Below are 14,831 nucleotides of genomic sequence, written 5' to 3'. Positions count from 1 at the left end.
CTATATCTCAATCCACTATATCCGTGTGGTTATATAACTTAATAACCCAAAGATTAAACAGTCTAAACAAAAATAAAATTCGATACATAGATCACCTGGTTCCCAAACCTTTCAATTCAATCCATTATAAAAATTAGAAGAAATAGCAGCATAAATATTTAATCTTTTTTTTTTACGAAATAAATACCTAATGTCTTGTTTTAGTTGCACTATAACTACCAGACTGTTATCTTAAACGGAATTGATTTTTGTCCCGGGTCACGATGAGTGACGATCCACTCACGTGTTGACACGTGGCAACGAATGGCCACGTGTCAACACGTGAGTGGATCGTCACTCATCGTGACCCGGGACAAATAGCAGTACTCTATCTTAAAACAGAAGTACACGTCGCGGGCTCACGTTTAATAAAGATTTAATTATTTTTCTTTAAAAAGTTAAACATTAATAATAAAAAAATTAAGGGTAATTAAGCTAAATAGCCTCCTGAAAATAGGCAATTTATTTTTAGCCCACATTTTGTTAATAAGTGGTAAATAGCCAGGAGGATTTATTTACAGCCAAAATAGGACGAGACTACCCTTATATTTTCCCGCCAAATTAACCTAACGAAATTTAATATCATTAAAAGCAATATCTTCGGATAATAACTGCCGTGTAATTAAACCACAGATACACGCAATCTTCTCTCTCATAGAAACAGAAATTTCAAACACGAAATCCCACTCCTTCTCCTTCTTCTCTTCTGCGCGCGGCCACCAGCACCAGCCCGAGCCCGAGCTTCTCTTCCTCGCGCGCGCCATCCCCCTGAGACCGAGCGCCGCCGTCTTCTTCTCCTTCTTCTCTTCTGCGCGCGGCCACCAACACCAGCCCAAGCCCGAGCTTCTCTTCCCCGCGCGCGCCATCACGCTGAGACCGAGCACCGCCGTCTTCTTCTCCTTCTTCTCTTCTGCGCGCGGCCACCAGCACCAGCCCGAGCTTCTCTTCCTCGCGCGCGCCATCCCGCTGAGACCGAGCGCCGCCGTGCGCGACCGCGGCGAGCCGCCGAGCGCGCCGCCGACGAAGAGACACCGGAGAATAGGTGGAAGTGCGCTGTAGAGTTCAATTCCAGCAGTATCTTTGAATGTGGGTTGTGGCTTCATGAAAGTGTTTGGCCGTGTCTTTGATTTTGAGTTTTGGCCGAGTGGTAAATACGAAGCTTATTTACAGTATATTCATTGTAAATATGAAGCTTATTTACAATATATTCATTGTAAATACGAAGCTTATTTACAGTATATTCATTGTAAATAAACTGAAAAAAAATTTAAAACATCTTTGTATACAAAAATTTAAAATGAATTAGGCGGCCAAATGACAGTATATTATCGCCAATAATGAATGAAAATAAAGATAATAAATGCTAATTATATTGAGATATGGTGTATATTCTATTCTGCCACAAAAATAGAAACAAATTTTCTAAAACCAACAGCTATATATTTCAAATACACACGTCCAACATATCAGGAAATGCAATAACTGCTTTCCAAAACAGTTTATTCCGAAAATAAAAAAAATGGGAATAAAATATTAAAAACTGATATTAAATGAGCCAACACACGTCCATATAACTACTTTCCCTTTCGGTTTATTTCAAATTTTTAAAAAAACTGCCTCTAATATAATGAAGGCGAAATTAATAAGGGCAAAACAGTAAAAAAAAAAAAAATCAGTTAATATTATGCCACGTAAGCGTATTGACTATTTACAGGAAATTAACGAAAGGTTGGCTAAAAATAAATTGCTACACATTCTATGGCTTAAGCAGCCAATTATTTGAAAAATTAAACATTAACAATAATCTAAGTTTAAATAGTCTAAACAAAAATAAAATTCGATACATAGATCACCTGGTTCCCAAACCTTTCAATTCAATCCATTATAAAAATTAGAAGAAATAGCAGCATAAATATTTAATCTTTTTTTAACGAAATAAATACCTAATGCCTTGTTTTAGTTGCACTATAACTACCAGACTGTTATCTTAAAACAGAAGTACACGTCGCGGGCTCACGTTTAATAAAGATTTAATTATTTTTCTTCAAAAAGTTAAACATTAATAATAATAAAAATTAAACATTAACAATAATCTAAGTTTATAAACAATAACTCGGATTGAAAAAAAATTTGAAAATAAAAGAAATAAAAAAAATCATGAAGCCAGAAACACCAACAAGAGGATATAGGGTACCATTGCAAAGCCGGCCCAAACTCATTAGGGGCCGTAAGCGTACTAATATTTTGGGGCTCTTCGATGATAATATTAAGCTGAAAATTTGGAATTTTTTTATATTAATAAAAAAACTGATCTTAGAATTATATTTTGCTAAATTCAAAATTTTGGGGCCTAGCCGAGTTGGGGGCCTTAAGCACCGGTCTTACTTGCCTATAGCAATGCCAGCTCTGCATAGCAAAGTGGTTGTGCTTTGCCTCCGCGTAGAGGATAGTCTTGGCATGCAGGTTTTGGTCAGTCATCCCAGGAGCGCGAGTGAGGGAGGATATTCGCGAGCCTATCGAGAATATTCGTGCAACGAAACAAGATGATCAACATTCAACACCCTCGTCTCCAGTTTCAGTGGTGGATATCACAATAATTTGTCATTGCGTCGTGTTCGTCGAAAAAGAAGAGGGAGAGCAATCACAAAGAAGGGTTGTTTTCATTTCCACCCTAAGTCGCTCATGTCCACGGTGGTGGATAATATAATGACATTTTTCCTATCACCTCACTATATTCTCCGGTGAGTACGAAATGAAAATAATTTCCAATTGATTTGAATTTGTGCTTAACCAATCAGTAATCTTTAGTTGCTGATATTTGCGCGGTGTTGGTGGAGTGCAAGATGTAGTGCAGGTGGACTTCTAGGAAAAACAATACAGTGGCACATTTACTTGCATGAGCTTATCTTCTTATTATTTTTCTGAAAATGGATTCATTTTTGTCCTCGTTGGATTTCTAGCTCTGTAACCTTGGACCTCACTTTTTTGATTCTTTTGTTGTCCAGAAACATTGGATCCGACGGAAAAAGGAAATGAGAAATAAAGAAAAGGGAAAAATATTATTAGTTAAATTTCTCATATTGTGAGCCCACGTGTATTTTCCGTTTAAATATAACCGTCTAATAGTAATGGTGTGACATTAGGTATTTATCCCATAAAAAAAAAAGATCAGGTATTTAAGTGTATGAAATTGAAAATATTAGGTATTTAAACCGCTATTAACCCTAAAATATAACATCTGTTTCGCGATGTCTAGTAACAATAGTAATTATACCAATTAGATTAGATGTATGTAAGAACATGAAAGTAGATAACACAATAAATTTGGTTAGGGTTGTACAAACCAAAATATCATAAATCAAGCTGGACCACCACTTTTTTCAAGTGTCGGTGTGTCTAAGGACTTTTGTCAAATAGGTCCGATCCGGACTCTTGGACTGGTCTAAAACGATCGAGTCCAATTTCAAAATTTTAAACCTCAATTTAGACCAAATCGGAGAGATCCTAACTCTTTTATTTATTTTTATTTTTAATTAATTCTAAGACATTTGAACGAATTAATTTGGGTCGAAAACTTAATTCATACATGTTATGTTAATATATATTATGTTCTCTAGTTAAATTTGTACAAAATAATGTTAATAAAATACTCAATACTGTTTAAAACGGTCCAAACCAGACTTGAACAGTCTAAAACGGTTTAGTCCAGTTTGATTTAATTTTTTATACGTCCAATATGATCTAAAAAATTTCAAACCATAAAAAATATGGTCAGGTTTGAAGAACGGTTTTACACCGGACCGGAGTGTGCATACCCCTAGATTTGGTAACTCAATTCAGTGTAACTGCAATCTACTCTGGAGGAATTATGACATCGCTGGGAAGAAAATTGACTAGTCAATGGTAAAAAAAAGTATGCAACGATCATAGTGGAATTGTAGCGACTCGAAATTTAAACTTAATGTTGTAAATTGAGTTCATCAAAAGGACGAGAAAATTATGTGATTAATTTTCTAAGAATTATTTCCATCATTTTGATTTGGAATAAAGAGTTTGTCGAATTAGTTTAAATATATTAAGGTAAGGAGAAATCTCGGAATGAAAGGAAGGATTTATCGAGTTCATCTCGAGTAATAAATTATTTTTTTTTTTTAGGAAATATTCCGGAGATAATTTAAGAAGATAAATTCTCAAGGACGAGAATTATTTCCGAGAAACCTTAAATATATTTGACTTAATCGAGAACGTACGAGAAAATTCTCGGTTTGAAGCTCTAAATTAAATGTTCGTTCAGTTACGGTTGAAGTCACAAAGTTTTGTGACAAGGATGTAATCGTCATGTTTTTCTGGGCTCATTTGAAAGAAAACTTGAGTTCTGGGCCAGTTTAATGGAAAAGGAAAGTACAAGGGGTTTATTTGCAAAAACAATTTGAAGAATTCTTCTACATTCTTCTTCTCCTTTCCTTTTTCTTCTTCTTCGATTCACTTCTTCTTCTTCTCCTCATTTCGCTCACGCCACCTGCAAAAGAGAGCAGAGAAAAGAAAAAAAAAACACCACCGAGAAACCTTACCATCCCGTCCACCATCACCCTTCCCTCATCTTCTTCTTCACTCTTCTTCCTCAGCTCTTCCTCGCGCGACCCAGCCCCGACACCGAGCATCGCCGCGCGCGCCCCGCCGAGGAAAGGAAATCGCCGCGAGCTCACCGTGGCCGCCGCCCGAGAAAGAACCACCGGGATAGAGAGAACACACCCCGGAGAGTCCAAATCCACGAAAGAATTGGGTAAGAAATCAAAACCCAAGATTGATTTCGTGAATTCTAGGGTTTGAAGTGAATTTTTGAATTGGGGCTTTGTGATTCAGTTGTTGTTGATGATTTTGGAATGTTCTTGGAGTGACTCTGTGCTCAAATTGTGATTGAGATTCATGGTTTGAATTTGTTCTTGAATTTTGGACGGTTTATTTGTTGGATTTTTGGCCTTGGCCATGGATGTTATGTTTTGGCCGTGAGTTTGTTGGCCGTGTAACTTTGGGTTTAAAATTTTGGTTATGTGTAAGTGATGATTCGAGTCGTATCGTGTTAACGTGTCTTGCCGTTTTGTTGTGAGTTTATTTGTCGAGGGTCTAGACTCGATATAGGCGGGCTACGCAGAGCCCACAACGGCTGGTCCAGACGGCGAGGACGTGGCCGAGAAACGACGGAGCTATAGCGCGAGTGTCGACGAGGCGAGGCCGAACAAGACCGGGAGAACGTCGAGTGGATACGGCGTTTCGGTTTTGGCTCGGAGGCTCGCGAAGCATCCGTTTAGGATTAGCGAGTTATTTATTTATTTTGTTGTAATTTACAGAGTTTAAAGTTATTTTGTACGAATCGGTTCGAGTTAGTACGCTAGTACGTTTTTTTTAGTCGGTTTCGATGAAGGTTGAAAAGAAAAAAAAAATATAGATTATTCGTTATTATTATTAAGCTCGTTTATGGATTTTAAGAGTTTAAGACTCGGTTGTGAGTTAAGGTTGGATTTTTTCGGTTACTTGAGCTTAGTAATAATAAAATTTGATATTTCTTTGGAATTCGGAAAAGAAAAGAACGATACTTGCTTGCTAGAGTTATTCTCAGTTTTCGTTTTAGAAATGAGACTAGATTCGTTCAAAGGAGAACGAGCTTACTTATTAGAATTACTTTCTCGGTTTTGAGATTGAACGTAGTTTTTCGTTCGAGTTTACACTTTCTCGTATCGTTTGAAGTTTTGTTCTGAGAACTTGGATTCCTTATAGTGGATATGCCTTTCGGTCTTACGATTTGTAAATCGTACGTTTGAGTTTGAGTATTGTGGATTACTCGTAGAATTCTGATTCAGGATCGGTTTGATTTATCGTGATAGGACTCGAGACTGAAAGTCGTTTAGAGGGTTCACGGAGTAAGTGAACGTCTGGATTCTCGGTTTTAGTGAACGTTCAGGTTCACAGGACGAGCGAACGTCTCGTGGAAGAGCGACATAGACGCTTACTCTCGAGGTAGGTTATTATAACCCTTCTCTCCTGATTTTATGGTTTGGCCTCAAGTATATATTATTTTCGAAATGAAAATGTTTGTGAACGTGCCACGTAACCTAGAACCGTTTTTAGAAAATGTGGCGGAACTTCAATTCGGTATATCCGATTATGAAGTTGAGAATATTTTCGATATTATACATATATCCCGTATTTACGAAAGGAAATGTTTTGTATATCCTGGACAAGCCGGTTTCACACACACATGTATACGGTGCGGAGAGTGCACCTTGCTCTGATCAGAGGACTGCCACGGGTTAAGTTGGCAGGCGGCTCAGGAGATAGTACACGTTTAGAAGTATCTAGAGACACAATTTAAATTTCTGTCATTTACATTTCTGCAATTTACATTTCTGCAAGGTATACTTGTACGTGTATGGTGATTTACACGTGACAAGAATATTATTATTATACGGTAAGTATTATTTTCGAAAATCTTTTTAAAAATCAAACCATTACTATAGCACCTACTGAGCCTCAGGCTCACCCCTATTTCCTCAAATTTTTCTTATAATCAGGATGTGAGAAGGAGAAGGGTTAGGAAGACCTCGGGATAAAGTGTGGTCGAGAGTTTGATGGTTTTCGCTGGATAGACTATCAAGTGTCGAAGGTTGGTTTTATAATTCCGTTTTCTTTCTTTTATCTTTGGACTTGTAAAGTAATCAACTGAGTATGCACCGTGGGTTAGTTTTGTAAAGTTTATTAGTGTTTCATTTTTTATATTCAATAATCACGCCTCATCTTTTCCCGGGGCGTGACAGGAATAATCAACTCTTCAATACCATTTTTATAATTTCACTCGTGAATATCAACACAGACTCCATTTTTTCTCGAGATCCCCTCACTTCCAGCCAATACACTCACCAAGTGTTTGATATACATTTATACCGATACCTGATCTTAGGTATATTGTGAGAAACAAACTCAAGCTATATCATTCACAAGTGGACTACCCAAGACGGAGGTTTACGCACTTACATATACGGAACATGTTTTCACTAAACAACCCTTCTTAAAACCTCACAATGCTTTAAAATACTCATTTGGGTAAAATATCTCTTTTATAGGCATCAAATCCTAGAAAAGCTACATTCACTAGGGTTTCATTGGCGATCAAAACACATTTATTCGGTGAAAGATAATCTCATAAGTGAATCTCTTCAAAAATAGTAATTTTGCAAAGTATGTCGAGAATCAAATCTTGTGTGACGAGGGTGCGTTCTAGCTATCAAACATATATCAAGATGTTAGAACAAGATGAATGACAACAAATTGGAATTCATTTATTAACAAAGCTTTCTCTTCCCTTTGAATTCATCTTGGAGCATTTTTTTTAGATTTATAACTTAGCCAATTAATTTAACAATGCACTATAATGATCTTAATGATCAATGAAGAAATCGTACACACTCTTTATTGCCCACAAACCCTCAATCTCTTAATGATTTCCTTTTAGTTTTCTTGTTTTCTCTCAAGTGAATAAATGTTGTATTATTTATATATGTTCTAGTCATTTATAATGATCTCTTTGTAGTACACTGGGAAACACAATTATAACTGTTGTATTCTCACTACTACAAAATACCCTTTTAGAGTCGCTCAAAAAGCGACGCGTTATATTTTGGGCGTCGCTTTTTGAGCGACGCATATGCTAGTGACGCCTAAAGGTTTGGGCGTCGCTTATGACCGAGCGACGCTCCACGTAAGCGCCACGTTAGATTGGCGTGTTTTTTTAATTGGGCGTCGCTCTTTTTATTGGTGTCGCTTAATAACCTGGAGTCGCTCAATTTTTGAGCGACTCCAGGCTGGCGTCGCTCAATTTTTGAGCGACTCCAGGCTGGCGTCGCTCAATTTTTGAGCGACTTCAGCCAGTTTTGAGTCGCTCAATGTCGCTCAAAAATTGAGCGACTCCAAATTTTTTTTTTTTTAATATTAAAAAATACGTTTACCCACTATAATTTTTCCAATAATCATGAAAATAATCTCAGAATCTCTATATCATATTCAAAATTAAGAACCCTCAATTTCAAACATTCATAAACCCTAAATTTAAAATCTCGTCCAAAATTCATGAGAAACTCAAACAAATGCTTTCAATTCAGAATTCCGAGCGCAAATCAATACTATTCGGTTACTAATCCATATCAAATCCACTTCAATTTTACAAATCCCAACCAGAAATCAAAATTCCCAATCTAAGAGCAAAACCCTAGATTTCCAAAAATCGAACTCGGGTTTGATTTTCTCACCAAATCTCTGTGAGATTCCGACTCCCCGGTGTGTGTTCTCTCTCTCCCGGTGATTCTTTCTCGAGCCGGCACCTTGATGGCTCGCGGCGTTCTTGCTTCTCGGAATAGCATGATGAAGAAGATCAAAATGGACGGCGGTAAATAACAACAAATGTACATCCTTCACACCAAAATCAATAAAAAAAACCTAAGAATCTTTACTCATAACATCATGAAATAAAAAAAAAAAAACAAAAAAACAAAAAAAAACCCTAAAACTAATCTCTTACCTGTGCGTCACGACTGAAAACGTTCACCAAAACCACGACGCCGGGCGGAGTAAAGTGCTAAAGATGTGTAATGGTGGTGGACGTGGTCGGTGGAGATGTGTAATGGTGGTGGAGGTGGGTTTCAATGGAGGATTTTGGGGTTTTTGGAGAGAAAATGTCGAAGAAGAAGATGAAGTGATAACTGTTGTGCGAAATCTCGAGACTTATGCATTTAAAAAAAAAAAAGGGGGGGGGGGGGGGGGGTCGCTCGAGCGACGCCCCATGCCACGTGGCCTGGCGTATTTTTTAAATATTAAAAAAAAAAGATTTCTGGAGTCGCTCAATTTTTTAGCGACTCCAGGTTGGTGTCGCTCAAGGCATGGGGCGTCGCTCGCTTTTTGAGCGACGCCAGGCCACGTGGCCCAATCAAATTAAAATACATTAATTTCAATCTTTTCCACGTCAAACGAGCTCCAAAAAATAAGGTTATGCGTCGCTCAAAAATGTACCCGACGCAAATATAGCGACTTCTAATAGGTATTTTGTAGTAGTGTCTGCTTAAGCAATCTCGAGTTTATGATCAAAGAATCGTCTCAAAGCTCATCTCATAGATTGAAATTATTTGTTTCAAATTAAACTAACTAGAATTAGATCAATTCCAACAATTTTCAACTTGATCTACATTCTCTCCCTTTAGTGAATTGGATTGAATTGTGAGTTCTTTACTCCTTGCATCACTCATCTTTAATGGTTAAATATTCTATTTTAAATTTTCTTGGTCATCACGTGGTTAGATTTACATTTTGGACTCCCTAAGAATCTTTATTTTCACCGAGCGTGTTATGTTCCTAACATTAGCCCCTTCATCCATATCGCCTCTGTGATTGCGTTATATACTCCACTTACATTGTAAGGTTGGCTTACAAGTGCCTCCTCCATCATAGACCGTAAATATGTAATCAATATGAGATTTATGTGTGTTTATGCTTCCAGCATAACCATAATTCACGAACCCTTTATCTTTGACTTCATCGCAAGATATCTTTCTATACAGAATTCAGGTCATAATATACCTTTCGATGTAGCACGAAACCCACAGTACAACAAACTAGTGTTCTTTTTTAGGTTTTGACATTAAACTACTATAACGCGGACATCATGGGCTAAATATGGTCATAAGAATATTATCTCGTACATTATGTTGCGAACAACACTTGATTCCAGCCGGTCTAAACAAAAAACCTTCCGCATCAAGCTTGGCCTATCACGCTCACGTCTCGTGGCCTTCCAAAATCCAGGCCTCGTCCACGTCCACGTCCACTACATCATCCTCACTTGAGGGCGAAAATTCGAGCATCTGATATATTATGCCTTCCATAGAAATGTCGAGGATAACAACATGAGAAATTTATGTATATTTTTAATACAATTTATCAAAATTAATTATAAAGTAATTTTTACGAAGGTATTAGTATATGAGTTGTGAACAAATTGTTATACCCTTAATAAAATTGAAACATTAAGTGAATATATAATTTGAGTAAATAAGCTTCGGTGTCTTTTCAAACTTATCCTCTCAAAATTCTAATTTATTTTATGTTTCCAAAAAAGCTATATTATATTTTTCTTGTTGCTTATACTTTTATATGACAATTTTTTCTACTAGTTACAGTTTCATTTAATTTTTACAAACTTATTGTTTAGAATTTACTTAATCTTTTTCACTGATTACAGTTTCATTTAGAATAAGGGTAAAAATATTTTCTAAAAAATAATAAAAGGTAAAATATTTATGTAAGGTTTAAAATTGTAATATATGCTATGATTTTTTTTAAATCGAAACATGTGCGATGACTTTTTATTATAATTATAATCACCATCTTCAACTAATAAATATTTGTGTAATTTCCCCAATTTTTTTTGAAATTTAATCGGGTTGAATATTTTTAAAGATAATTAAACAAAAAAAAAAAGAAGAAAAAAATGGAGTCATTAATTCTAAGTGTTAGGCCGTTTGATTTTTTGTTTTATATACAATTTTTTTTTGTATGTTCAAAAGAGAGAGAGGATGTTTTAATTTTTATTAAGCAATATAAATATATATATATATATATATATTAATAATAGTATTTTGATTAAAAAAAAGTATTAATGAAATATATTAAGGGTATATTGGTAAATTTTATTTTAAACTCATTTATATGCTGACACGTGTATAACTCTGTTATAAAAATAGACAGAAGGAGCAAAGTTAAAACATTTGTAAAGTTCGAGGAGAACGGTTGTAAGAAAAAAAAAAAAAGTAAGACCAAAATTGTTACAAGTATTATAATTCAAAGGTCAAAAATTAAATTTATTCAAAATAAAAAGGTAAAGTATTTATGTGAGGTTTAAAAGTGTAATATATGCTATGATTTTTTTTTTAATCGAAACATGTGCTATGAGTCTGATTTTTTATTTTTTTTTTATTTTTTATCATCACCATCTTCAAATAATAAATATTTGTGTAATTTCCCCAAATTCGTTTGAAATTTAATCGGGTCGGTTTAGAGTTGGGCCAAATAAACGTATTGGAATGTATAGGGATGAAATAAGCCCATCGACACGTTATAAACCTGAAACCCTAATCCTTTCTACAACCTTTCGTCTACTCTCTGTTCTTAGGCGCATTTCGTGTTCCTGGTAAGCTCTCTGCGTTTCATCGAAATCCATATTTTGGAGAGTTGAGCAGTTTCAATTTTCGACTAATTCTCGATCTGTACTGTTTTTTTTTTTAGGAATTTTAGTGATTGAAGATGGGTCGCGTACGGACGAAGACGGTGAAGAAGTCATCCCGGCACGTGATCGAGAAGTACTACTCTCGGATGACTCTGGATTTCCACACGAACAAGAAGATCTTGGACGACGTGACGATAATTCCGACGAAGAGGCTGAGGAACAAGATCGCCGGATTCTCGACGCACCTGATGAAGCGGATCCAGAAAGGACCGGTGAGAGGAATCTCGCTCAAGCTCCAGGAAGAGGAGAGAGAGCGTCGCATGGACTTCGTCCCCGACGAGTCGGCGATCAGGACCGACGAGATCAAGGTCGACAAGGAGACTCTGGATATGCTCTCTGCTCTCGGAATGTCCGACATTCCCGGCCTCACCGAGGTCGAGCCTCAGGCCGTCATTCCCACCCAGGGCTTCGGCCGCGGCGCCGGAGCTCCCGGCGCCGGAGGAGGAAGGAGGTACTAGAGATTAGGGCTTTTTTTTTTTTTGTAATTCTGTTTCTGTTTCTTTGAGCTTGACTGCTTGAGAAAATGTTATTTTGGCAATTCACCTGTACGGATTTTTGGTCATTCGATACTTTGTCAAAAAAATCTCCCCAAAACCGCAAACAACAAGAGTTTTAGTGTTACCCGTACTAATCTTATCGTTTACTTTTTAAATTGTGGTTTTAATTTTGATGCTTAGCGTCTGTGTGCAATGTCTGTTTACGTTTATATTACAGTCCAAGCTGGATATAGTATACGGTTACGAAGCTAGTTAAGAGGAATATTGCGGATAGTTTTTTTTTTTTTTTTTTATGTAAAATATGTTTCTAATAAGTAGCGTTTACTTAATAACTTCACATGCTTTATCCAAATCATGAACGGTGATTATTCATGCATTGCCAAGTATCTGAATTCTGAACCATATCTTCGATTGGAAAACGATCCTATATTTTCGATTGGAAAATGAACCATATTTTCGACTGGAAAACAAAAGAAGAGAAACTGGCTTTTATAAAGTTTTGTAACCATCGTCACTCACACATTTGAAAACTGACTGGTTTTGATACTAAAAATTTTTTATGCTTCTTAAATAATTCGATACTAAATAAAAAGATATCCACACTTTGTAGACAATGACGATGCTGCGTAAAAAGAATAGAAAATATAGGGATGCTCCTAAAAAAAGGTTAGCTTTTAAATGCTGGTTAAAAGATAATTATGGTCTATTACGTTGATTATAAACTCAAGTTTATCGACAAACAAAAAAAAATGTATAAAGATAAGAAGGAACTTCAAATTATTGTTTTTGAAAGACACGAGGAAAAGAGAAGGGAGAGAGAGTGAGATGAGACTTAGGCTTTGTTTGGTAGAGAGGAGGGAAACATAGAAGGAGAGATTGAAGAGGAGGGAAATGGAAGGAAAAGAAATGGATGGATTGTATCTTTCCAAAAACTTGATTGGTATGTTAAGAGGAAAGATTAAAATCCATCCACTTGTTTTTTGGTATAAATAATAAAGAAAAACATTACTATTTTTTATTATACTAATGACATTAATAACTCTTTTATTATATGAGACCAAATTGTGTAATTTATCCAAAAATAATTTGAACAATTTAATATATATTTATATATATATATATATTAATATTTATATATTATAAAATATGTGAGTAAAATAACTATATTGTCTACATATCAAATATATAATCAATGTACATAAATAAAAGTATATAACATTAATTTTAAAATTATGTTTAATTTTTACTCATTTTTGTTTCACATCCAAAATAATTTAGAAAATAAATTGTGTATAAAATAATTAGATACTATGAAATTGCATCAATAAATATTATAAATGTAATTTTCATGAATAAAATGCTATGGATTTCTACAATCCTTCCAAAATGGAGGGGAAAGTTTTTTGGTGGGTCCCACGGATACAAATCCATCCCTCCATTTTTTTCTCTTCCTACCAAACAAAGAAAATGCATAATTTATCCTTCCAAATCCCTCCTATATAATCCATCCCTCCTATTTTCTCTCATACCAAACAAGGCCTTACGTTTAATCTCTAGTGTGCCAATTTGTTTTGATTTTTATTTTCCACTCAAGGAAAACTAAATAAATAGCTTTTGATGCATGGTTTTGAGAACCAAGTTAACGATTTTTTTTTTCTTTTCAATTTTTGTAGTAAAATGTTTAGTCATTATAAATTAGTACACCAAATGTATTCAGGTGATCTTAACCAATATAAAGCAATGCTCACAATACCAATCTTTCGTTTAGCACCGCCGACGACGTGTAAGTCGGACACAAATCCTTTCCCGTTGGAGTCCTGGCACTCTAAAGACAATATGTTATTTGGTATCTTCCTTGACAATATGCTGGGTTTTCAAATCTCTCTCTCTCTCTCTCTCTCTCTCTCTCTCTCTCTCTCTTATTCTTCTCAGCATTCCGGAATATCTCTTCCTTTATCGGCTCTTCATGTGCTCCGTGTTCTTGATAACGCATTACTCGGCTCTTGATGTTTATAATCTCTTTCGATTTTTCGTGAACATTTCTCCAATCCGTATCGCTACATGATATTACATTATATGGAAAAGTTTTGCTTATCTTTCAACTCTTTTAAGTAGCCCTTGAATTCTTGCATTTGATGCATCATTTTATTCATTTGATCTAACACTGTGGCTTGGGATTTTTATTTTTATTTTTGATATATATTAGAGTTTAATGGTTTTTGTGTTTTTTGGGCAAAAAATATATAATTCACGAGCTTCCTAAAATATAAAGCATATGAACATGGTATACTTGATGTTCCTGGTAGCACAACTCATGCAAAATGGACTAAGAAAAATTGTTGTACCTTGTAAAACAACTTAAAAGATGGGGAAGAATAATTTTTTAAATTCATTGTTACTGTATCTATCTTGGCGGTTTTTAGTTTGAAAAAATGACATGAAGTAGCCAATTCAAACTATGCCTTTTGCAAAATAGCCATAGTTTCATTAGGTTAGGCAAAATAGCCAATTCAAAAATCCTTCCCCAAAAATCCCAAACAAAACACGGTCCTCACACAATTTCCCCAAACAGAACACGTTCGATCGTGGCTGATGAAGAGACGGCTCCGGCGGAGCCCGATGCTACAGCGGCTGCTCCGGCGGCGGCGGAAGAGGGTGCTCCGGCGGCGGCCAAACAGGGCGGCGAGGCTGCTGTGGATGAGGGGCTGCCGTCGAATCCACTCCTGAATCCCAGCCGATCTCCTCCCCTCCGTCGCCGTGACGGAGAGTCCGACAGGAGGTAAGATCGACGGAACGATCGAGAATATCGCGAGCGTCGAGGACGCAAGAATCGCGTCGCCGAAGAATGAGATGTTTCGGTTCTGCTTCAGATCCTCGATTTCCAGATTGTCATTAAATTTAATCTTGCCTCGATTAATTTTAATCCAGCCGTCATAAACCTTACATTATGTCTTTATAGTTCTTTGGGA

General features: G+C 36.1%; 1 protein-coding gene and 1 long non-coding RNA gene across 2 annotated transcripts; both read left to right on the top strand.

Moving 5' to 3' along the window:
• Positions 1 to 4,559: 4,559 nt before the first annotated feature.
• Positions 4,560 to 6,700, top strand: LOC149393944 (uncharacterized). Its single transcript, XR_016299826.1, has 3 exons — positions 4,560 to 4,822; positions 5,922 to 6,054; positions 6,609 to 6,700. It is a non-coding gene; the product is annotated as an uncharacterized LOC149393944 (long non-coding RNA).
• Positions 6,701 to 11,139: 4,439 nt separating this feature from the next.
• On the top strand, positions 11,140 to 12,041 carry LOC149393943 (small ribosomal subunit protein eS17w-like). Its single transcript, XM_089617598.1, has 2 exons — positions 11,140 to 11,269; positions 11,365 to 12,041. The coding sequence occupies exon 2, from the start codon at positions 11,383 to 11,385 to the stop codon at positions 11,821 to 11,823; it is 441 nt and encodes a 146-aa protein (XP_089473724.1). The 5' UTR covers positions 11,140 to 11,269; positions 11,365 to 11,382; the 3' UTR covers positions 11,824 to 12,041.
• Positions 12,042 to 14,831: the final 2,790 nt, after the last annotated feature.

Source organism: Urtica dioica, chromosome 6, assembly GCF_054948205.1.
Source record: "Urtica dioica subsp. dioica isolate 48M chromosome 6, U.dioica_male_clone48M_v1_H2, whole genome shotgun sequence".
Taxonomy (NCBI): Eukaryota; Viridiplantae; Streptophyta; class Magnoliopsida; order Rosales; family Urticaceae; genus Urtica; species Urtica dioica.
This window is presented reverse-complemented; position numbering and strand designations above follow the sequence as displayed.